Below are 25419 nucleotides of genomic sequence, written 5' to 3'. Positions count from 1 at the left end.
TGGATTTTGCAAGGATTCTCCTTTAAATCTACATGTAGGTCACGACACACATTTTTCAAAACAAATGCCTCATTCAAATATATGCATGTTTTAGAGATTGATGGAGAGGTTTTTTTTTTTCTTCTTCTTTTTGCAATTAAGCTGCAAAGCCTGTGATTGAAGTGTGAAACACTTCTAATGTGAATGTGTCACAGAGGAACATCTACCCAAGGGGCAATGTGTTGCATCACATGAGCATAAATATCTAGAGACAAATGTACAAACTGTAGTGTGAGAATTAGCTCAATTCAAATAAATACATTTTATCTGCAACTTCCATGAAGCATTAACATAGAATTTATTTGGTCAGCTAAGCACTCCACCTTCCCAGGATGCAGTTGCTTTGCCAGACTTCCTGAGCCCTTGCCAACAACTTCAAATAAAATCATTTTAATGCACCAGTAAATCCTCCTGAACAAGGATTCATGCATTAATAGGATTATAACCCAGAGCAGAGTCTATCCAAAAAAGAAAAAGGTGGTACTGGCCAAACTGTACATAGCATCAGGAGAGAGCAATCAAGAGTTGCACAATGATGTTGTCTTTTGCTACCCATTGTGGATCACGGCAGTACAATGCTCCCCTGATTGCACATTAAAAGAGGCTAAGCTACAAAATTACCCATACAAGATGTATCACATCTGGCTACATGAAAGCAAATTGCTGGCTTGAAATTTTTTTTTCTATACTTTAGGATGTTTAAACTTTTTATGGTACGGATTAACTTCTTGGCTTAGAAAAGGACTGCGCATTGCAGTCTGCATTCTACTGCAAGTCCTTGTGTCTTTATTGTTCTCCCACCATTGAAACAAAGAGGACGTGCTTTTATTGGCAGTGTATTAACCAGGCATAGCTTGGCGTGGGAGGTGACATGGCGCAGAGGTTTCAGTAATAACATGATGATAACATGTACTCCTCGCATATGCTTCTAAGTCACTGATCCAAGGTTTGTTTTGGATAATAAGTGAATGGAGTATGGTACACTACAGCCATGCTGTCAGGGAATCCTAACTAATGGAAAGGTGTGTTGGCAGAGTTGAAATTTCCTGCCTAAAAGCCTATTGTTTTGTCTCAGCACATAAGAGGAACAACGGTTCACAGTTCTTGTAGGTTCATGGAATATAAGCCTGCATTGAAATTACCTATGTGGGTGCTGCTTCGATCGGAATGCTGCATCTGTCCCCTGCCAGCCCTGCAGTGATAACTGAGCGATCAAACACTGATGATTGCTCAATTCTCCCCCTCGGCTCTCTAGGCAGAGAGCTGTAACTGTCAGTCGCCAGCCCTCTGCTCTGCCCCTCCAGCACTCACTGGAGCGCTGGGCTGTAGAGAGGGTGGGAGGGGTTGGCTGGCAGATAGAGGCTGACCTAGGTACCGGTTCAGGGTGACTTTACAGTCGGGATCTTTCTCAAGCCTGTACCGGCTGAGTGACGTCGGCTGACAGCAGACTTTAGCCTGCTGTTGGCTGAAAACGGGTCACAGGAGTGCAGAGCTAACTGCACTCGTGTGACCTATAAAATAAGTATAGCCAAAAGAGATTTGCTAAAAAAAAAAAAAAAAATGATACCAACTAGCATCAGAGGAGTAACTATTTTCTAGGAATTATTATTATTCAAGGAATTATTATCTACAGCAATCTAACAAAAATGTTTTACAAATATTTTTTGGTTACATAACAGGTTTTGATTAACATGGAGAACATCAAAGTACTTTAGCAAGGATGTGCTTGTCTTTTATGATGTATTCATAGGTGGTCAAAAGGACATTAAATTTTCCACTTCTAAGCTGTGGCACCAGACCCCGTCTCATAGCCGGCGTTCCCTGAAATAAAACACAAAATATTGAAATTTACACCATTCATTAGCAGTTGACAGAATTATGCTCATTTGCAATAGCTTACACTAAAAACATATATAGCACAATAGTTTCATTTAAATTCCACTGCACTTTTCTGCTGGTATAAAGGTTCTATGCAAAGAGAAACACTAGGGTAACAGTAGGCAAAGCAGGAGTTGTGGATCTTAAAACAGTCATTTCCACTGTTTGTATTACAGACTTTCAACACTTTAATAGTAATTTTCAGACAAACTCTGAAACCGACAGCTAAAATTGGACCATTTACATAAAATATATTGCAGTTGTGAAAGACCAACATTTTCTATTAATGCAATTGTGCCGTACAGATGTCCTAATTCCACCCTAAGTCTGAGTTTTGGACTCTCAGAGATGGCAGCATCCAATACATCACTGTTTAGCGGTCAGTCATTATTCCAGCAACAAGGCAATATACTTCATTTGAAAAAAAGCCACACCCACCCTTTATCCCACCTATCTCATATCTTTCATTGCTGTTTTTAGCCATCAGTAAGGAAAATAATAAAAGGGTCAGTTAGGCTTAAGCTGGCCTTACACCTACAGATTATCTGCAGATTTTATGGTCAGATGGAAAAAGTGGAAAAAGATTCCTCCATCTACGCTGAACTGTGTGGATGGAGGAATCTCCCACTGGCCCAAGCTTCCATATCTTGCTAGTCGGCCCCGCTGGCTCTCAATATCTGAACATCCTGATTAGGTGCAGGCATTGTTTAGGTTGAGAGCCAGTGGGACCGACTGGCAAGATACTGAAGCTTGGCCCAGTGGGAGATTCCTCCATCCACACAGTTTAGCGTACATAGAGAAATCTGTTGCAATTTTTCCATCTAACCATAGAAAATCTGCAGAAAATCTATAGGTATATGGCCAGCTTAAGGCTGGCCATAGATGGTTCAAATCTCCGCCGGTTCAGTAGGAACCAGACAAAATTTGAACCGTGTACAGACAGTCTGAATGTACCCAAGTGGATTGACAATCAGCCTGCCGGATTTTACATGCAATTATCCCTAGCACCAGCTAAATCCACTAGCAACAATTACTCAGTTCTCCCGGCAGGGACGGTTTCCCCCGCTGGGAAAACACAAGGGCTTGGCGGGAGGGATTCCCCTGTCAACACTGCCCATGGTTGCAGGAAAAAAAATTGCTCCATGTATGGCATGCATAGGACAATGCCCCATCTATTTTGTGAATACACCTATACAGATAATATAGGTGCAACTGATCATTTAATTTGAAGTCTACAAATAAGGCAATTAAATCTCAATTTTGTTTTAATTTCAGTGTTGCAGTTGGGCTTAAAAGCAAAAGTTGTTTTCATTCCGAAACATAAAAGAACTACATTTTTTAATAAATGGCGTTTGGCAGGCCTAAAGACTCCATGCAGGGTGGATTTACAGTAAACACACTATAATACTTTTTAGTGCATTTGTATTTTACATAAAATGATAGACAGAAAAAGAGTGCCACTCTAGAAATGTCACAAAAGCTTCTAATCAGGCAAAAAGGTGAAAATCAAAGCAGATGGCTATAACTGTCATCACCAAAGCAGAGTGTGACAAGTGAGCGATGTGCGACATTTCTGAGAAGCAGGTGGGTATCCTCAAGCATAGATCCAATCAAGCAAACATGCAAAATAACACACAGCAGATATAATATTGCACTCATCAAAGTATATTGGATATGATGATGAACAATTTTGTGCAGCTTCTTTCCATCTGAAAGTAATTAGTCTTTATTGCAGCACTCTTCTTTAGAATGATTAGCTTGGGTTTCGGTTATTGTGGTAATGTTCTGCAGCATCTTAAGTGAAGAAAATCCATGGGAAGGAGTTACACAGACAAGATTTCTAATCTTTGATGTTCTAAGCAAATATATGATACCTTGTATGCGATTTTAACCACAGAAGGAGCCCATTTATCAAACTCATATTGCCAGTTGGATAATGTCCTAAGGAAGAATGACATGAAAAAAAAAATGATGATTACAAATTTTCTATAGGGCTCCATTTAAACTAACATTGTGAACTGCATTCTGTGACATCAAATGACAATCCTGAGGATATGTGACATTGCATCGAAATGCATCCTAACTGCTCCAGTTCTTTTCTGCGCTATGCAGAGTTCCACAGAAAAGAAAGTAGTAGCTTTCTAGAAGTTCCTAAGTGGGTAACCAAGGACTGAAGGAGATAAAATAAAAGGAGGGGTGATGAGATACCATGTAAAAATACCATTACTCTACTATGCCTGGTCAGCACCCCCAGCAAGTCTACAGGAACGCTAAATGACCAGCAGAGGGAGCTAGAGAATGAAGAAAGTCAGGTTTCAACAGCCTGAGCCTTTAGAATAGAATTGTCAGCTCAAGGTCATGTGTAATTTTACACACTGAATTTACCCTATGCTCATCTTACACTATGAAGTTTAAAGACACAGCAGAGTTACTATTTAATTGAAAAAGAACCTGGTCTCTATAATCTTAAATTTCATTGATATAAAAGTGGTCCTTGTCTGGGAACAAGAGTGAACGACAGGTAGGGCAACATATAGAGGGAAAAAAGTAATGAGCTAGAATACCCTCAAGGTGATATATTAATTTCTGCTGGACAAATTATATATATATATTATATATATATATATATATATATATATATATATATATATATATATATATATATATATATATATATATATATATATATATATATATATATATAGCCCATATTTCCTCACCACCAGAATACATTGATCAGCGCTGGTGGCACTGATCTGGCAGAAATTTTCAGTAGGTACATTGACTTTTGTACAAACACCTTGCCAATACATGGATCCGAACTTGGATATCCATGTATGCACAGCTTAAGATAGTATTTTTTCAAAAGCACAAGCTCGTCATCAGAATCAGTTACAGAGATGAGACAAGCCATTTAACACTAGAAGGGGTGCTTAAAATGATCTTTTATTTTTGCAAAACTTGTATAAAAAAAGGAAAACACGCCATTTGCTGCAACTGCAGTTGGAATTTCGCTTTCATTTATTGGTGTATTTAAATCTGCTAGTACATCTAACACTCCCCTCCCCCAGACTGACAATGCTGCATTCTGACACTGCCCCCTGTACCCATTCATGTACCCATTCATCCAAATATGGGGCACTCCAAAGTGTTACTGGCCAGATCACCAGGTGAAAACAGAGAAAAAGCCAAAAAAATAAAAAAGAAAGAAGAAAACTGATGCAGGTTACATATTGCATTTTTGGTTTTGGGAGAAGACCGCTTTAACCACTTTACCCCCTTAATGACCCAGTCGTTTTTTGCGATACGGCACTGTGTTACTTTAACTGACAATTGCACATTGTTGTACCCAAATAAAATGTATGTCCCTTTTTCCCACAAATAGAGCTGTTCTTTGGCGGTATTCGATCACCCCTGTGGTTTTTATTTTTTGTGCTATAAAAAAATAAAAATAAAATAAAGAGCGATCATTTTGGAAGAAAAAAAATAAAACTATATTTTTTACTTTCTGCTTTAAAACACATCCAAAAAAAAAAAATGTAAAAAAATGTAATTTATCAATTTAGGCCAATATATATTCTGCTACATATTTTTGGTAAAAAAAAATGCCAATAAGTGTATAAATCGATTGGTTTCTCATCTACAAACTAAGGCCTCTTTCACACCTGCGGACCGTATGTCCGCTTTTTCATCCATCCATTTACGGATGAACATCCGCTGACACCCGATCTCATCCGGGTCCGCTATGCTGCGATTCTGCAGATGGAGGAAATCCTATTTTTCCACCCGTCTGCGGTCCGTGTTCATCCGATCCCCCCATAGGGGAGAGCGGAGATCTGACAGGGCGGTCCCTGCACAGTGTGCAGGGACCGTCCCGTCATCTGCTGGCTCAACAGGGATCAGCGGAGCGATCGCCGCTGAGCAAGCGGAAATTCACGGGGCGGATCATCACAGATACATCCCGTGTGAAAGGGCCCTAAGGAATATTTTTTATGGCATTTCAATTTATTTATTTATTTTTTACTAGTAATGGCAGTGATCAGCAATTTTTAGCGGGACTGCTACATTGCAGCAGACAAATCGGACACCCGACACTTTTTTTGGGGACCAGTGACGTTACAGTGATGCACCGTTACTGTACTAATGACACTGGCAGGGAAGGGGTTAACATCAGGGGCAATAAAAGGGTTAAATGTGTCCCTAAGGGGTGCTTTCCTACTGTGTGGGGATTGCTCTGACTGGGTAAAGACAGAGATCCGTGTTCCTGATAGGCTCTATTTTCTCCCCCGTCAGAATGGCAATCTGCCTGGTTTACATAGGCAGATCGCCACTCTGCGTCTCGCGGAAACAACGTGGGTGGCCGGCGAAGCCACCGATTGGCTCCCCCTCTATCCAATCACCCAGTGGTTATTGCACGAAATGAGGTACAGGTACGTAATTTCGCGCAATAGAGCCAACCTGCTGCAGAACAAGTACGTTAGGCAGTTGGCAAGTGGTTAAAGAAGCTCCAGGAAGCACTGCTTAACCACTTACCGACCAGCCGCCGCAGTTCTACGGCGGCAGGTCGGCTCCCCTGCGCGAGAGCCCGTAGCTCTACGTCGCCGCTCGTCCCTGATCCTGACACGCGTGCCCGGCGGGTGCGATCACACACAGCTCCCGGTCCTGTCAGGGGAGGAATGCCTGAACGTCTGTTCATACAATGTATGAACAGCGATCAGTCATTTCCCCTAGTAAGTCCACCCCCCCCCCTACAGTTAGAACACACCCAGGGAACATACTTAACCCCTTTCCCCAATGGTCCCAAAAATGTGTCAAAAGTGTCCGACGTGTCCACCATAATGTCGCAGGACCGAAAAAATTATGTTAAAGCAGAACTTAAAAGTCAAAACTTTTTCCCCTCCCATTTTTGAATAGTATACAGGAGGGTTATAACCCCTGTCAATTTGTATTTGTCACCTACGTCCCATTGGAAAGATTTTCCTTTACTTTCTGTCCCCAAGCCAAAAAGTGAGAGAAATTCCTCCAAAACGATAGAAGCCCAGGTTGTGTCCTCATTGGAAGGTCTGCCCTCTATTACTTTTCTGGGGACAACCCATAATTTAGGATTTTCTTTTACTTTCAGTAATAATAGTATACAGGACAAATATAGAGGGTGAATCTCCCTAATGGGACAATAAAAGCCTAATGTGTTCGACTTCCTCTCCAACATTTAGTTATACTTTAAACATACAGTATCTCACAAAAGTCAGTACACCCCTCACATTTTTGTAAATATTTTATTCTATCTTTTCATGTGACAACACTGAAGAAATGACACTTTGCTACAAATGTAAAGTAGTGAGTGTACAGCTTGTATAACAGTGTACATTTGCTGTCCCCTCAAAATTACTCAACACACAGCCATTAATATTTAAACCGCTGGCAACAAAAGTGAGTACACCTCCAAGTGGAAATTTCTAAATATGGCACAATTAGCTATTTTCACTCCCCGGTGTCATGTGACTCATTGTGTTACAATGTCTCAGGTGTGAATTGGGAGCAGATGTGTTAAATTTGGTGTTATCGCTCTCTGTCTCATACTGGTCACAGGAAGTTCAACATAGCGCCTTAAGGCAAAGAACTCTCTGTGGATCTGAAACAAAGTTGTTGCTCTACATTAAGATGGCCTACAGTAGGTGAACCCGATTTTGTGTCAATCTCGCTCTCTTTCTCGGCGAGATTGAGCACCTACGAGCCCCATCGCGGGAGCCAGCGCCGAGCTGGCTTGCCGCGATGGAGACAGAGCCGTCATAGAAGCGACGGGAGATCCGACTTGGATTCCCGCCAATTCTACACGTGTGCTGCGTTTGTTATGAATCCTGAGGGGGAAGTCCCCGCCGGATTTTAAATAAAAATTCGGCATGGGTTCCCCCCTCAGGAGCATACCGGGCCCTTAGGTCTGTTATGGGTTGTAAGGAGAGCCCCCCTACGCCGAAAAAAACGGCGTAGAGGGTCCCCCTACAATCCATACCAGACCCGTATCCAAAGCACGCTACCCGGCCAGCCAGGAAGGGAGTGGGGACGAGCGAGCGCCCCCCCCCCCTCCTGAGCCGTACCAGGCTGCATGCCCTCAACATGGGGGGCATGTTGATGAGGACAGGGCCCCTTCCCGACAACCCTGGCCGTTGGTTGTCGGGGTATGCGGGCGGGAGGCTTATCGGAATCTGGGAGCCCCCTTTAATAAGGGGGCCCCCAGATACCGGCCCCCCACCCTAAGTGAATGAGTATGGGGTACATCGTACCCCTATCCATTCACCTGCAAGAAAAGTGGTAAAACACAAATAAACCACACAGGGTATTAAAATATTTTATTAGTCTGCTCCGGAGGCCTCCCCTGTCTTCTTTATTAGCTCTTTTACCAGGGGAGGCTTCTTCTTTGACGTCTTCGGGTGGGTGGGGGCCGCCGTCTGGTTCTCTTCCACCGCCGGGGGGGGGGTCGCTTTTAAAAAAGCCCCCACCCCCCGGCGGGTTTCCTCCGGCGTCTTCTTCTTCCGCTATCCCGACGGGTCTTCTCCGCTATCCGGGGGGTCTTCTCAACTCTCCGGGGGTCTCCTTCTGTGTTCGCCGCTCTCCGCTGTTGACTCGGCGCACTCCGGTTCTTCGTCTCGCTGTCCGGTGCCTTCTTCCGTGCTGTACGTCTTCTTCTCCTTCCGTGCTGCGAGTTCTTCTTCCGTGCTGTGACGTCATGTTCTTCACTTCTCTTCTTCTCCCGATGTTGATACGCCGGTTCTTCTCGCTGAAATGACGGATGCCCGCCTTGCATCGGACCTATATAGGCCTCACAGTCCCATCATGCTCTGTACCTACCCATGTGATACCTACCCACGTGGGTACTGTAGGTATCACATGGGTAGGTACAGAGCATGATGGGACTGTGAGGCCTATATAGGTCCGATGCAAGGCGCGCATCAGTCATTTCAGCGAGAAGAGCCGGCGTGTCAACATCGGGAGAAGAAGAGAAGTGAAGAACATGACGTCACAGCACGGAAGAAGAACTCACAGCACGGAAGGAGAAGAAGACGTACAGCACGGAAGAAGGCACCGGACAGCGAGACGAAGAACCGGAGTGCGCCGAGTCAACAGCGGAGAGCGGCGAACACAGAAGGAGACCCCCGGAGAGTTGAGAAGACCCCCCGGATAGCGGAGAAGACCCGTCGGGATAGCGGAAGAAGAAGCCCCCCCCGCCGAAGACGCCGGAGGAAACCCGCCGGGGGGTGGGGGCTTTTTTAAAAGCGACCCCCCCCCCGGCGGTGGAAGAGAACCAGACGGCGGCCCCCACCCACCCGAAGACGTCAAAGAAGAAGCCTCCCCTGGTAAAAGAGCCAATAAAGAAGACAGGGGAGGCCTCCGGAGCAGACTAATAAAATATTTAATACCCTGTGTGGTTTATTTGTGTTTTTACCACTTTTCTTGCAGGTGAATGGGTAGGGGTACGATGTACCCCATACTCATTCACTTAGGGTGGGGGGCCGGTATCTGGGGGCCCCCTTATTAAAGGGGGCTCCCAGATTCCGATAAGCCTCCCGCCCGCATACCCCGACAACCAACGGCCAGGGTTGTCGGGAAGGGGCCCTGTCCTCATCAACATGGGGACAGGGTGCTCTGAGGTGGGGGGGCCGCAGTGCGCCCCCCTGCCCCAGAGCACCCAACCCCCCCATGTTGAGGGCATGCAGCCTGGTACGGCTCAGGAGGGGGGGGGGCGCTCGCTCGTCCCCACTTCCTTCCTGGCTGGCCGGGTAGCGTGCTTTGGATACGGGTCTGGTATGGATTGTAGGGGGACCCCCTACGCCGTTTTTTTCGGCGTAGGGGGGCTCTCCTTACAACCCATAACAGACCTAAGGGCCCGGTATGCTCCTGAGGGGGGAACCCATGCCGGATTTTAAATAAAATCCGGCATGGGTTCCCCCTCAGGATTCATAACAACGCCGCACACGTGGTAGAATTGGCGGGAATCCAAGTCGGATCTCCCGTCGCTTCTATGACGCGCTTGCTGGGATGTGCTGTCACTATTCCAGTGAGTGCGATGTCGGCGAGATCTCGGCACCATGTCGCCGAGAATCAGCGCGATGCTGTCGTGCTAAAAACACAATATCACAAACACCTACTGTAGGCTATACGAAGAATGCCAAGACCCTGAAACTGAGCTACAGCATGGTGGCCAAGACCATACAGCAGTTTAACAGGACAGGTTCCACTCAGAACAGGCCTCGCCATGGTCGACCAAAGAAGTTGAGTGCATGTGCTCATCATCATATCCAGAGTTTGTCTTTGGGAAATAGACGCACGAGTGCTACCAGTATTGCTGCAGAAGTTGAAGGGGTGGGGGGTCATGGTTCAGATGGGGTTAAATGTGTGTGGCGGCAACCAGGTGAGGAGTACAAAGACAAGTGTGTCTTGCCTACAGTCAAGCATGGTGGTGGGAGTGTCATGGTCTGGGGCCGCATGAGGGCTGGGATGCTACAGTTTATTGACGGAACCATGAATGCCAACATGTACTGTGACATACTGAAGCAGAGCATGATCCCCTTCCTTCAGAGACTGGGCCGCAGGGCAGTATATTCCAAGATAACGACCCCAAACACACCTCCAAGACGACCACTGTCTTGCTAAAGAGGCTGAGGGTAAAGGAGATGGACTGGCCAAGCATGTCTCCAGACCTAAACCCTTTTGAGCATTTGTGGGGTATCCTCAATCGGAAGGTGGAGGAGCGCAAGGTCTCTAACATCCACCAGCTCCGTGATGTCGTCATGGAGGAGTACAAGAAGACTCCAGTGGCAACCTGTGACGCTCTGGTGAACTCCATGCCCAAGAGGGTTAAAGCACTGCTGGAAAATAATGGTGGCCACACAAAATATTGACACTTTGGGCCCAATTTGGACATTTTCACTTAGGGCTGTACTCACTTTTGTTGCCAGCAGTTTAGACATTAATGGCTGTGTGTTGAGTTATTTTGAGGGGACAGCAAATTTACACCATTATACAAGCTGTACACTCACTACTTTACAGCAACTTGTAGCAAAGTGTCATTTCTTCAGTGTTGTCACATGAAAAGAAAATAATTTACAAAAATGTGAGGGGTGTACTCACTTTGGCGAGATACTGTTTATATTAATATACAGCCTAACTGGTTACTATGGGAATAGCAGCTACACATGGAATCAGGGGCGGACTGACCACTGGGGCACTGCCCGAGGGCCCTACGCCACTAGGGGGCCCCATCAGGGTTGCCAGGCTCAGTAAAACCAGGGACAGTATGTAAAAATCTTTTTTTTTTTACATCTGTCCCTGATATGTCCAAAACCGACATGCTTTTGATGTGAAAATCCCGAGATTTTAGCTGCCCCGCCTCTGTACTGCCTCCTGGCTTGGTGGCCATCTGCAAGCCCGGGGGCCCCATAATCTTCTATTGCCCGGGGGCCCCATGAGTTGTCAGTCCGCACCTGCATGGAATGCACAGTTCTCAGAGAGTTGGTGCACAACCATGGTGTAGCACTTCAAGGCAGGAAATAAATCCTGTGTGTTTATTAAGCAGATATGGCTACCACCACCATGCCCATACAATTTACAAAATAGACCATAAATACTAGGCTTTTAAAACATAAGATTTTATGCATTAAGACGATCCAATTTAGCTATATATCTAAAATGTGTTAAACAAAACAGCAACTCTGTAGTGAAAAACTCATTGAATACCTACATAATTGTACATTTGTGTGTGCTAGCATCACCATAACAGCAAACAGTATTGTATAAAACCTACATAAAGCCAGCTATCTTCATTATGGTTTTATTTTTGTTTTTCATAGCATGAAGAAATCTAAGCACATGTCTTCCAAGAAAATTGTTTATCATTTAAATGTAATAAAATAGATTCTACTTAACGTTCCCCCACCCCCCTCTTCCCAAAGACTTTCACTATGGAGTAAAACGGTTATAGGAGAACAGACTTAAGGGCATTCAAAACTAAAACTATGCAGCAACGAGAAATCTACCAAAGGAAACAAATGTTCTACTTACGAGAGTGGAACAATAATGAGATAGGGACCATTAAGCCTCTTGTGCTCCATCAGATATGTTATGAGCGCAATAGTCTGAATTGTCTTTCCAAGCCCCATTTCATCAGCTAGAATTCCATTTAAATTGTTGTTATATAGAGAAACCATCCATTCCAAACCCTGAACCTGAAATTGCAGAGCAAAAAATCAAACGGACAACTCTGTAAAAGCACATCTGACAGAAATTACTTACATCTGAATGAGGAGTCAAGTCTACTCAAGGAAAAGTTATGATTTCGAGCTTTGATAGTATACAATATTATCTTTTGTGATACAGGGTAGAATCTTAAAACTAACAGTATGCACAAGGATAGTAACATTATGTTTAGGGATTTGATTAGACTATATTTTTAAACAGAGGAATTTGGCCACAGTTGTATGGCCTTCTACTGAACCAATACTGTGCTCATGTTAGTAAGAGAATTAATCATGGACACTAACTTTTTTGCTATTTCGATGTTCACACAGCACAGTGGAACATATATTTTATTGTGGCTCCTCATTATTGTAGTAGGGAAACACACTATAAACTAGATCTACATCATAACAAACTGAAGCTTATTTTTTGCCATTCTATTTGGACTCGTGGATTAGGGAAGGGCTATAAGGGGAGACCCAGGAGCATGTCCTCAAAAGCTTTGCCAGTGTCCAAACACCAGAAGGTATCAGCCTATGAAACAGGGTCTATGAATATCCACCCTGTGTCCTGTACTGTATAATTAAGATAATTATGTTAATGTATAACTACAGACAAAACCTTTTTTTTTTTTTTTTTTTAATCATCGTTTTGGATAAAGCAAGGGGGGGGTTATAACCCGTCAGATTCATTTTTGCCATATGTGACCCATTTCAGAGATTTCCCATCACGTCCTGTCCCATGGCCAAACAGGAACGGAGAGGAAATCCATATTAGGGGAAATCCTTGGGGGGCCCCCATGTCACCAGAACTAGTGCCCCATTCCATCAGATATGGCGACCCGTCAAAACGGGTAGTAACGGAAGTGACGTTCCATCGCCACCATCTTGCTACACCCCGCACTCTTCCATTGTAAGGATACTCTGATAAGGGAAAAGCGGACATCTCGTTACACCCACTGGAGTTTTGCATTTTACACTTATATTTAACAGTAAAGTGAGCTTTATATACTGAAATCCAGTACATCTGAATGTTGAATTTTAAAAACAGCGACAAGCGTGCTCATCTTACAGGTTTGCTAATCCGACAGAAGTTTGCTGCTTTTAAAATTCAATATCTAACCAGTACTGTATTTCACTATATAAACCCACTTTTCTGTTAAAAATAAGTGTAAAATGGAAAACTCTGGCAGGTTTCCCCCTTCTCAGAGTATCCTTACTATGGGTGTAGCAAGATGGTGGCGATGGAACGTCACTTTCGTTACCAATTCCAACAGGTCGCCAAATCTGACGAAATACCCCCATTGGAAGATTTCCCCCCTTTTCTGGGAGCAACCCAAAATTTGAGATTTTCCTTTCAATAATAATGGTCAACAGGACAAATAGAGAGGGTGACAGGCCACACACACATTATATTATATATATCATACATATACACACACAAAATATATATATATATATATATATATATATATATATATATAAAAAAAAAAACAGGTGTTTTTATTCCTTCCCACTCTATCCAAAACTATAAAAATAAACTAAAAATGTGCATTTAGTTATACCTTACGGTTTAATTGAAAGTTATTTTTAACATGATTTTTCCATTTATTTATTCATTATATACCGGTGACAAACTTTACAGAAGCCCACATAAGTGCCTGCCTAATAGAAGCTTGCAGTCTGTGGCACCCACTAAAACTGAGCCCGGCGCAACACTAATGGCACCTACTGCCGACTTGTCTTTAAATTCAAATATACACGCTATATGGCTGTCATCCTCAGGCCTGCTACTTTGTTACAGTCCTAGAACAAGGATGTAAAGCAAAGTTTCTGACTTCACTGGCTGCATGCTGGTATCAGCAAGTATGAACTTGACAGCCATGGAAATAAACAGTAACTGGTGCAAATACAGCAGAGCATACAAACTATGCATTATCAATCTTTGCAGGAATAAAATCCATGACTTTGGTGCTGCGAAGTAAGAGTGCTAACCACTCAGCCAAGCTATTAAAGCGGGAGTTCACCCATTTAAAAAAAAAAAAAAAAATCTCCCCTTAGCTTCCTGCTCGTTCGGTCTAGGGGAATCGGCTATTTATATTAAATAATGAGCAGTACTTACCCGTTTTCGAGCTGCATCTTCTTCTGTCGCTTCCGGGTATGGGTCTTCGGGAGCGGGCGTTCCTTCTTGATTGACATTCTTCCGAGAGGCTTCCGACGGTCGCATCCATCGCGTCACTCGTAGCCGAAAGAAGCCGAACGTCGGTGCGGCTCTATACTGCGCCTGCGCACCGACGTTCGGCTTCTTTCGGAAAATCGTGACGCGATGGATGCGACCGTCGGAAGCCTCTCGGAAGCCTGTCAATCAAGAAGGAACGCCCATTCCCGAAGCCCATACCCGGAAGCGACGGAGAGGATGCGTCTCGTAAACGGGTAAGTACTGCACATATTTTAAATTAAATAGCCGATTCCCCTAGTAAAAACGAGCAGGAATCTAAGGGGGAAAAGTGCCCTCTAAGGGTGAACCCCCGCTTTAACTTTTCCATAATCATGTTTCATCAGTGGCTTTGTAGGCTCCCTCTAATGGGTATTTGAATGTGAATAGTGAAATCAGCATCATAAATCACCTAGAAAGTATTTTAATTTTACTTTTCCTGCAGTTTCTCATGAATCAGTTTAAAACAGTGCATGCTTTACAGGCAGAAGCTTTTTTTTAACTACTACTAGTAAGAAGCACACTTTATTTTAACACATGTGACTTCCCAAAGAGACCTGAAAAAAAAAGTGGAGTTAATGCAGGTTAAGATTTTTGGCTTCATATTACCAAGGAATAATAATAATAATAATAATAATAATAATAATAAAATAAAAAATAAATCCTTTACTGTTGGCAGTCATTTAAGATTAGAGCTACAGACTGCCAGGCCTCTAGCTATAATCTTGTAGTGGGAAACAAGGAGCACTAAAGCACAATCCATACACTGTACAACTACATCATCATTTATTTATTTTTTAATCAGAAAAATTGTGAAATATGGAAAAATAAATGTAATTCCTATCAACAAATATAATGCAAAAACAATAAACTGAAACAAGCTTTTTTTCTGTGTTATAATGTTTAGTCTTTTAAAACAGCAAAAACAAGGAGGTCTGGGAAATGTAACTTTAAGTACCTGGTAATGCTTAAGAGAACCATTGATAAGGAGGGAGGATTGTTTTTCCACCCTCTCTGTAACGGCATGAGCCACTCCATAGTAAGATTGTAATTGTTGTTCATCTGTCTGCATACTATATTCATCGTCCACATCCTGCTTTGCAGTCCTAAGGCATAACAGAACGAATCATTACCATTTCACTTTTCGAAGTAGGAATTTGATTAAAGAATTCTAGTCCAACACAGTTCACCAAACACTAAAATTTACCTTTACCTATTTTTGAGTGGGTGGAATATGTATTCAGGGCCGGTTTCCACTGCTTCAATTTCAGACATTGCATGTGATTCACACCGTACTGCTGTACAAATCACATGCGATGTCTGTGTAATTCAAATTCAGCCATACAGATAGTATGGCTGAATTTGCATTGCATTCGGGCCACTCGTGCATGACCCTTTTTTTGGTCCGCACCGAATCAGATTACATGGGTGTTTACACAGAGGCGATCAGATTCCCGCCCGAATTGACAGTTCGCACTGCGATATGCGAAACCAATATGGGGGTGTCAGTAACTTTGTATTTACACTCCCAGCGATTCGCATAGAGCAGTGTGAACTGCCTGCGAGACAGGTGCGATGCGGGGACCCGCAGTGGATTTGCAGAGTTCCCGCATCGCACCAATGTGAACGGAGCCTTTAAGGACAAACATTTGTCCGTGCCCACCTTTTCCATCACGGGCCTTTTACACTACGCCTCCGCAAACTACGGAGCAAGTGCTTGAGGAATACGGCACTTGCTCCAGTAAGTTGCGGCGGCGTAGTGTAAATAGCTTACGCGATGCCGCCGCAGAAAGTACGAGAATATGGCCCCTTGTCAGTACATTTCCATGTAGTACACCCGACTCTTCGTCCTGTCACTCTTTTTCCAATTTGCATTTTGCTGTGTAGAGGTTTGCAAGTAGCCGATAGCAAATCAGGCATTTACACTAGCCGCTTTAAAAGTGAATACAGAGCTGCATTAACGTGTCTTTTATATAACTGCCTGGAGTTAAACTTAAAATTGTATTTCAGAGAGCCAACAAACACTATTCTCACTCTATATACACAAAATAAAATTATTAAAACAGTCAATAGTCAAATATTTGTTAGATGAGACAAAAAAAAACCTAATGGATCAGCATTAAAAGTTTGGACTAAGAATTAATCTATCTGGAGCAAGCTTATTTTACAATAATTTTTAGATTTTAGTTAGTACACTGCAGGAAGGAACAGCTGGCATAAACGGCATGAAAAAGGACTCCCAAAGGATAATCCGGGACATACTCAATGATGTGCTTAGCGCTGTGTTCTGCAAGGCTCTGGATCAGTTCAGCACTCCTTTTTTCATCCAATTCCAATCTGCTAGACTCTTCATCTTCATCCTATGTGTTCAAAAAATGCTAATATTAGAGACATGCTTAGGCCATATACAAGCACAACATCACTTGCACACTTACTGCTTTGAATGATGTACATTAGTCATCCCCATACACAGTTTCTATATGTTCTGATTAGCTGCAGCTGCACTTGTGTATCTGACATGAAAACTGGTTAACAGGGCATGTGGTTTCAAAAAGCACAGAGCAGCTGTTAGAAGATACAGCATTTCATAATGACATAAGTCAAGTGCAAATGACGATTAAAAACAATGCAGCTGCAATGAATAAATACAAATCACAAGTCAGCATGTGTAACTTCTAAAGTTTTGACATCTTCTCAGTGCAGAACAAGAATACTCAGTCCACTCATGAGCAGATTAGCATGTTCCTTTCTGCCGACTGTGATCTCAGTGCCCAAAAGACTGTGGCATTAATGCAACATGGTGATGCTTTTACACCAATTGTGGGGTACAGGTGGGGTATCAGAAAAAGTTTAACAGCACACATTATGAGTGTAAAAAGGTAGATGGCGAAATTGTTTTTTTAAATTACAGTCGTGGCCAAAAATGTTGGTACTCCTGCATTTCTGTCAGAGAATGCACCACTTTGCCCAGAAAATAGTTGCAATTACAAATGTTTAGGCATTCTCAAGTGTATTTCTTTTGTTTTTATTGGTATGACAAAAAAGTGAAACAAAAAGCCAAATCTGACACATTCTATGCAAAACTGGAAAAATAGACTGGACAAAATTATTGGTATCTTCTCAAAATTGTAAGAAATAATTGCACTCCAAGTTTGTGATGCTCCTGTAATTTGTAATTAAACTCACCAATTAACAGGTTCTGACAATATAGAAATCACACCAGCAACCAGTTAAAATGGTGAAAATTTGACTCAACCTTTCTGTTGTGTGTCTGTGTGCCACACAATTATTTTATGCTTTCTCTTTCCTCCATGCCCGAGGATTTGATAACAAAAATTGTGGAAAATCATGGACAATCTCAAGGTTACAAGTCCATCTCCAGAGATCTTCATGTTTCTGTGTCCACTGTGCGCAACAAAGTTTACAGCTCATGGCGCTGTAGCTAATCTCCCTGGACTTGGAAGATTGCAACAAAGGATTATTCGAATGGTGGCTAAAGAACCTCGATCCACTACCAGGCACAGGGTACAACTGTGTCAGCTTGCACCATACGTCACCATATGAATGAAAAAGGACGATATAGTAGGAGACCCAGGAGGACTGCTGACACAAACATAAAAAAGTCAGATTAGAGTTTGCCAAAATCCTTTTGGGAAAATGTGCTGTGGACAGACGAATCAAAATTAGAACTTTTTGATAAAGACCATCAGTCTACTGTTTTTAGAAAAATAAATGAGGCCTTAAAAAAAAAAAAAAAGAATACAGTCCCTACAGTCAAACATGGTGGAGGGTCACTGATGTTTTGCTTTGCTGCTTCAGGCACTGGATGTCTTGACTGTGTGCATGGAATTATGAAATCTGCAGGGATTCAAAAGAATGTAGGGCCCAGTGTCAAAAAGTTGGGTTTTTCGTCAGAGGTCATGGGCCTTACAGCAGGACAATGACCCAAAGCACACATCAATTAGCCCCCAAAATGTTTTAAGACAAAGCACTGGAGAATAACTGAACTGGCCAGCAATGAGTCCAGATCTAAATCCCATAGAGCACCTGTGGAGAGATTTAAAAACAGCAGTTGGGAAAATTAACCGTTTCAATCTGAGAGACCTGGAGCAGTTGGCAAAAGATGAGTGGTCCAAAATTTTAGTAGAGAGGTGGAAGACACTTACTAATGGTTACAGGAAGAGATTTCAATATTTTTTTCCAAGGGGTGTGCTACCAATTATTAAATCTGCAAAAGTGACGCAAAACACTAACAAATGGATCAGCATGAGAGCCAGAAAACAAGGATAGTATGACAGTGTTCAGCGATTGAAGTCGTTGGGTTTACTTTAAGGTCTTGTTCACATCAGAACATAGCAGGAAACCGGTGTTCCTTGTGCATTTCCAGCACCGCGTTTAAAAAGCACCGATGTTCATCTGGAGGCCGAGGGCTTCTATATCCATACAGTGGGGGAAATTATTATTTGATCCCCTGCAGATTTTGTAAGTTTGCCCACTTACAAAGAAATGGTCTAATTTTTATCATAGGTGTAATTTTAAATGATATAGACTGAATATCAACCAAAAATCCAGAAAACACACATAAAACAAATGCTATAAAATTAAATTGCAGTTCAGTGAGTAAAATACGTATTTGATCCCGAAGCAAAACATGACTTTGTTCTTGGTGGAGAAACCCTTGTTGGCAAGCACAGAGGTTAGATGTTTCTTGTAGTTGGTCACCAGGTTGGCACACATCTCGGGAGGGATTTGGGTCCATTCTTTTTTACAGATCTCTAAATCCTTAAGATTTCTTTTTCTGTCTCTTGGCAACTCAAAGTTTCAGCTTCCTCCATAAATGTTCTATAGGATTAAGGTCTGGAGACTGACTAGGCCACTCCATGACCTTAACGTGCTTCTTAAGCCACTCCTTTGTTGCCTCGACTGTATGTTTTGGGTCATTGTTATGCTGAAAGACCCATCCATGGCCCGTCTTCAGTGTTCTGGCTGAGTGAAGAAGGATTTCATCCAAGATTTTACAATTAATGGCCCCTCAACGCGGCAAAGTACCGTTAGCAGAGAAACAGCCCCAAAGCATCATGTTTCTACCTCCGTGCTGGACTGTAGGGATGGCGTTCTTGGTGTCGTAGTGAGCATTTTTCTTTCTCCAAACATGGCGAGTTGAGTTAATGCCAAAGAGCTCAATTTTGGCCTCATCTGACCACAGCACTTTCTTCCAATCCTTCCCTGAATTATTTAGATGTTCACTGGCATGACTGCACACATGCCTTTTTGAGGAGGGGGACTCGCCATAATTGGAGGAAATAAAATGCAGATTTTGACCCCAAGAACACCAACCCTATATTTAATTACAGAGGTGGAAACGTTATGCTTTGGGGCGGTTTTTCTGCTAAAAGTACAGGCTGAATTTGCCGCATTTATGGGACAATGGACAGGGCCATGTATTGTAAAATCTTGGATGAGAAACTTCTTCTCTCAGCCAGAACACTGAAGATGGGTCATGGTTGGGTCTTTCAGCATGACAATGACCCAAAACACACTGCCTAGGCAACAAAGGAGTGGCTCAAGAAGAAGCACATTAAGGTCATGGAGTGGCCTAGCCAGTCTGCAGAACTTAATCCTACAGAAAATTTATGAAGGGAGCTGAAACGTCGAGTTGCCAAGAGACAGCCAAGAAACCTTAAGGATTTAGAGAAGATCGGTAAAAAAAAAAAAAAAAAAAAAGAGAGTGGACCAAAATCCCACCTGAAATGTGTGCAAACCTGGTCACCAGCTACAAGAAACGTCTTACCTCTGTGCTTGCCAACAAGGGTTTCTACACCAAATACTAAGTCATGTTTTGCTTGGGGATCAAATACTTATTTTACTCACTGAACTGCGACTCAATATATAACATTTGTATCGTGTTTTTTTCTGGATTTTTGGTTGATTATACGGTCTCTATCATATAAAATAGACCTATAATAAAAGTTATAGACCCTTAATTACATTTGAAGTGGGCAAACTTACAATATCTGCAGGGGATCAAATAATTATTTTACCCTCTGTATTTGGTGTGGTTGTAGGCTCCCTCCCCTCATTCTGGCACAGCATATTTACTTCTTATAATTCTATGTGTATTTCCAACATCCAGGCAACGCCTAAAGTTGCCCTGCCGTAGATGATCCCTCTGTCCATTTTCAAAATCAAAAAGGGCATCCTCAGGGATTGCCTATTAGCAGCCCGGGTAGCCATATCCCGCCATTGGAAATCTACTTCAGGCCCCTTTCACACTTATACGATTTGTGATGGCAAAGTAGCATGACAAGTCGTTTTGCCATGATTTCCAATGAAAACCATTCATATTAGTACGACTTCAATTCGTTCCGAGAAAGTAGTCCCTGCACTAGTTTGGTCCGATTTTGATGCCACTTACACAGGCATTCTCTTAAATCGTGGCGAAATTGCGGGGAAAAAAACACGACCTTGAAATCCCAGTAGTGTGAAAGGGGCCTAACACCTCACCTTTTGGAGCAGGCCCAGATTCTTAACAACATCATGGCTATGGAAACGCTGGTAGCAGAGGATGGTTCGGACCCCGAGAAGATCCATACTAAGGGGCAGATCCATAAAAGAATTACGCCGGCGTATCTCTTGATACGCCGTGTAATTTTAAAGTTCCCGCGTCGTATCTTTGTTTTGTATCTACAAAACAAGATACGACTGCATCTGGGATCAATCCGACAGGCGTACGTCTTAGTACGCCGTCGGATCGTAGGTGCATTTTTCCGCGGGCCGCTAGGTGGCGTTTCCGTCGAATTCCGCGTCGAGTATGCAAATTAGCTAGTTACGGCGATCCACGAACGCACGTCCGGCCGGCGCATTTTTTTACGTCGTTTGCGTTTGGCTTTTTCCGGCGTATAGTTACCCCTGCTATTATGAGGTGTACGCAATGTTAAGTATGGCCGTCGTTCCCGCATCGAATTTTGAATTTTTTACGTCATTTGCGCAAGTTGTTCGCGAATAGGGATTTGCGTAGAATGACGTCACCGTCGTAAACATTGGCTTGTTCCGGTTCATTTCGAGCATGCGCACTGGGATACCCCCACGGACAGCGCATGCGCCGTTAAAAAAAAACTTTGTTTACGTCGGGTCACAACATATTTACATAAAACACACCCCCATCACATCGATTTGAATTGCGCGCCCTTACGCCGCCAAAGATACACTACGCCGCCGTAACTTATGGCGCGCTTTCTTTGAGGATTAAAAAATAAATAAAAATAAGTTACGGCGGCGTAGTGCATCTTAGATACGATACGCCCAACGCAAATATGCGCCGATGTACGTGGATCTGCCCCTATGTGTATGTGCTTATGGACTTAGAGCTAGTCAGCCACTTTTCGAGCTCTAGTAGTGGGATATTGTGTCCACCCTTCCTACGGTTTCACTGAGGCATGTACTGCCCCCCACACCTTTTGTGGTAGCTTTCGGATGCTTCTCAGGTTTTTCTACCTTCCTTCTCTTTCTTTTCCCTGTCCTTCACTGCAGAATCATTTAAATTAGTCTGTCATCTTTCACCCTGTTCCAGTTTATTATTTTGTATTGTATACTGTATGTATTATCTTTCCATTGCACAGCTTTGATCTCTTTTTCATGCATGATCCTCATTGATTGTACAACATATGACGGAAGGTCTCTCACATTTATGTCCGCATGCGACAACCAAAACACATGGTTCTGCAGTACCATTTAAACTGCTGAAGTACATTTTTGAAAAGTAGTGCATGCACTAATTTTAGTGCAATTCAGTGAGATTTTAGTTATTTATTCAAATGAATGTACTTAAAATTGCACCATACAGGAACGCAGGATGTGCGATTCAGGTGTGAACTGTCAGCTTCAGTTTTTTTTTTTTCGGGTGCCACTTTCAGGGAATGCCTGCGTAAACTTGAGGTCTATGGCTCTCAATTTGCATCAAAGTCAGACCAAAGTAGTATAGGGACCACTTTGAAGTGGGTGTGGCTTGAAGTCACACACGTATGAACGTTACTCACTGGAAATCATGGGGTACGACTTGTAATGCGACTTTGCCGTTCCAAGTCGCAGGACAAGTCACACAAGTGTGAAAGGGGCCTAAAGGTCCTGCAAAAAAATACCTGTTGATCTGCCAGAAATGGACTTCTAAGTACTGTTGCGGACTGGCAACACACAGACCAAATGGTGTCAGATCTGCCCAATTTTCTTTTGCTAAACTGCTAAATTACTTCCACTCTCCTTACTTCTACAAAACAGACACTAATTATTCTGCAGTACAAGAAAATAATCAGGAGGGCTAATTAGACATTGTGGGATAACACAGTCCCTGGAATTCATAAAGGCTGGTGCAGACAGATTCTGCGAACATATCTCTCATGCATTCCTTAAAGTGGTGCAGAATGTGCCAAATTCATGTCTAGAACTTGTAGCTGAATTTGATGCATGCTGTACCACTTTAAGAATCCATGAGACACTTTTGCATAATCTGTATGCATCAGTTATTCTCTCTGTACGCCAAAAGAGAGTTGGTTTTAATTAGCTCCACTTTATTAACCACTTGAGAGCCGCGCTATAGAGGAAAGACGTCCGCAGCGCGGCTCTCAAGTGCTGGGTGGAAGTCCCTGGACGTCCTTTTATGTGCATTACCCGCGCACGCCGCTGGGGGTGCACAGCGGGTAAACATTGCGCCCGGCGCATCGCTGAGATGCCGATGCGCGTGCGTGGTGGCCGCGATGTCCGCCAGGTACCTGCGATCGGCGGTGACAGCAAGGACGTGGAGCTTTGTGTGTAAACACAGAGCTCCACGTCCTGTCAGGGAGAGAGGAGACCGATGCTGTGTTCCTTCTACATAGGGACACAGCATCGGTCACCTCCCGCAGTCAGTCCCCCTCCACACACAGTTAGAACACACCCAGGGAATACATTTAACCCCTTCCTCACCCCCTAGTGTTAACCCCTTCCCTGCCAGTCACATTTATACAGTAATTGGTGCATTTTTATAGCACTCATCGCTGTATAAATGTGAATGGTCCCAAAATTGTGTCAACAGTGTCCGATATCTCTGCCGCAATAGCGCAGTCCTGACAAAAAGAAATAAAAAATGTAATTTTGAATTTGGCGCATTCATTACATCACAATGTAAAAGTTGCGCATTTTAGAACTACCTGAATTGAGTCGCTGTCAGAATCAAGTGTCAAAATGCTTCATGAATTTGGTGCATTACATTAATAAGAGGGATTAAGTAGAGCCCCAGCTTTATTGAATTCATCCCAGAATGTACAAGACAGCTATGAATTTACAACATAATCAATAGGTATTTTTTTCTTAATAGATAAATCGCTTTTAATAGTATATTTACCAGACCAAAAAGGTATCAAATAGGAAATTCATCATTAGGGTTTACATGCACTTTAATATACAGCAAAGCTTGCTCAAAACTTTAAAAGACCAACACTCTATAGAACTCATGTGGGTTAACAACATGTCCCCTTTCTCTAAGCGGATATACCCAACTAGACTTCCATTTCAATGAAAACGTGTATTTTAACCAAAGAAAATATTTTCTTAACACAGTAGAAATTGGGATTAATTTAAAAGGCAATTTTTATGCTTTTTGTATTTAGCTCAGGGACTACCTGTCAACGGCTACCCCTCCTTTCTTCATCATCCTAAACAGAACTAATGTAACTAGAGTGCTCCCATTTTGGAGCAACCTGTTACCAGGAGACACTAAGAGGCTCCATTATAACTAGTGTGACCCCAAAGTTGTGCGATTCTCTGGCACTCAAGTTTCAAAAAAAAGGGATTTTTATTAACAGCTTACCTGTAAAATCCTTTTCTTGTAGTACATCACGGGACACAGAGCAGCATAGCCATTACATATGGGTTATATAGTGTACCTTCAGGTGATGGACACTGGCACTCTCCGACAGGAAGTTCCCTCCCTATATAACCCCCACCCATAGTGGGAGTACCTCAGTTTTGTAGCAAGCAATATGCATCCCAAAATTCCCCATAAGAGGGGTGGGAGCTCTGTGTCCCGTGATGTACTACAAGAAAAGGATTTTACAGGTAAGCTGTTAATAAAAATCCCTTTTTCTTTATCGTACATCACGGGACACAGAGCAGCATAGCCATTACATATGGGATGTCCCCAAGCAATGCTCCATGAGGGGAGGGAGACAACCAGAAAAAACCAAACAAGAGGTGCCACCGGACAAGAGGAGATTAAACTGCGGCCCGCAGTACCGCCTGCCCAAAGGCTGAATCAGCGTTCCTCCTAACGTCCATTTGATAAAATTTTGCAAATGTGTGGACAGATGACCAGGTTGCTGCCCTGCAGACCTGAGCCATAGGGACCTGGTGATACGCTGCCCAAGAGGCACTTATAGCTCTAGTGGAATGAGCCTTAACCGATAAGGGTGGACTCTTCCCCTTCAGGCCATAGGCCTGAATAATCGTCTGCCTAATCCACTTAGCAATAGTGGCCTTAGACGCTGCCTGGCCCTTCTTGGGCCCTTCCGGCAGAATGAATAAGACGTCCGTCTTACGAATCTGGGCTGTAGCTTCCAAGTAAATCTTTACAGCTCTAACTACATCCAAGGAATGTAGTAACCTCTCTTCCTTAGAAGAAGGCTTTGGAAAAAATGATGGAAGAATCACATCTTGATTAAGGTGAAAATTTGATACCACCTTAGGCAGGAAGGACGGAAGCGGCCGCAAAACGACCCTGTCCTTATGCAATAATAAATAAGGTGCCTTACATGACAAGGCTGCCAACTCCGACACCCTTCTGGCGGATGCCATGGCCACCAGAAACACTAGTTTCCTAGTCAAAAGGACCAAAGGAATCACGGACAAGGGCTCAAAGGGCTGCCTTTGCAAGGCCGATAGAACCAAATTTAGATCCCAAGGATACAGGGGAGCTTTAATCGGGGGATTCACCCGAATAACACCTTGTAAAAAGGATTTCATTAAGGAATGGGCAGCCAACGATCTCTGGAAGAAGACCGACAAGGCAGACACCTGCCCCTTGATTGT

General features: G+C 43.1%; 1 protein-coding gene across 3 annotated transcripts in view; it reads right to left on the bottom strand.

Annotated features, from left to right (window-relative positions):
- SMARCA2 (SWI/SNF related, matrix associated, actin dependent regulator of chromatin, subfamily a, member 2) overlaps window positions 1-25419 on the bottom strand; it is a 266143-nt gene that overhangs the window by 139784 nt on the left and 100940 nt on the right. For all 3 annotated transcript variants that reach the window (XM_040357227.1, XM_040357235.1, XM_040357243.1), the window contains exons 14-18: window positions 16624-16721; window positions 15320-15467; window positions 11974-12137; window positions 3792-3858; window positions 1750-1860 (exon numbers count right to left, since the gene is read on the bottom strand). In XM_040357227.1, coding sequence (XP_040213161.1) covers window positions 1750-1860; window positions 3792-3858; window positions 11974-12137; window positions 15320-15467; window positions 16624-16721 — 588 coding nt within the window. The remainder of the gene's footprint in view (window positions 1-1749; window positions 1861-3791; window positions 3859-11973; window positions 12138-15319; window positions 15468-16623; window positions 16722-25419) is intronic.

This window comes from Rana temporaria, chromosome 1, assembly GCF_905171775.1.
Source record: "Rana temporaria chromosome 1, aRanTem1.1, whole genome shotgun sequence".
NCBI classification, from domain to species: Eukaryota; Metazoa; Chordata; class Amphibia; order Anura; family Ranidae; genus Rana; species Rana temporaria.
This window is presented reverse-complemented; position numbering and strand designations above follow the sequence as displayed.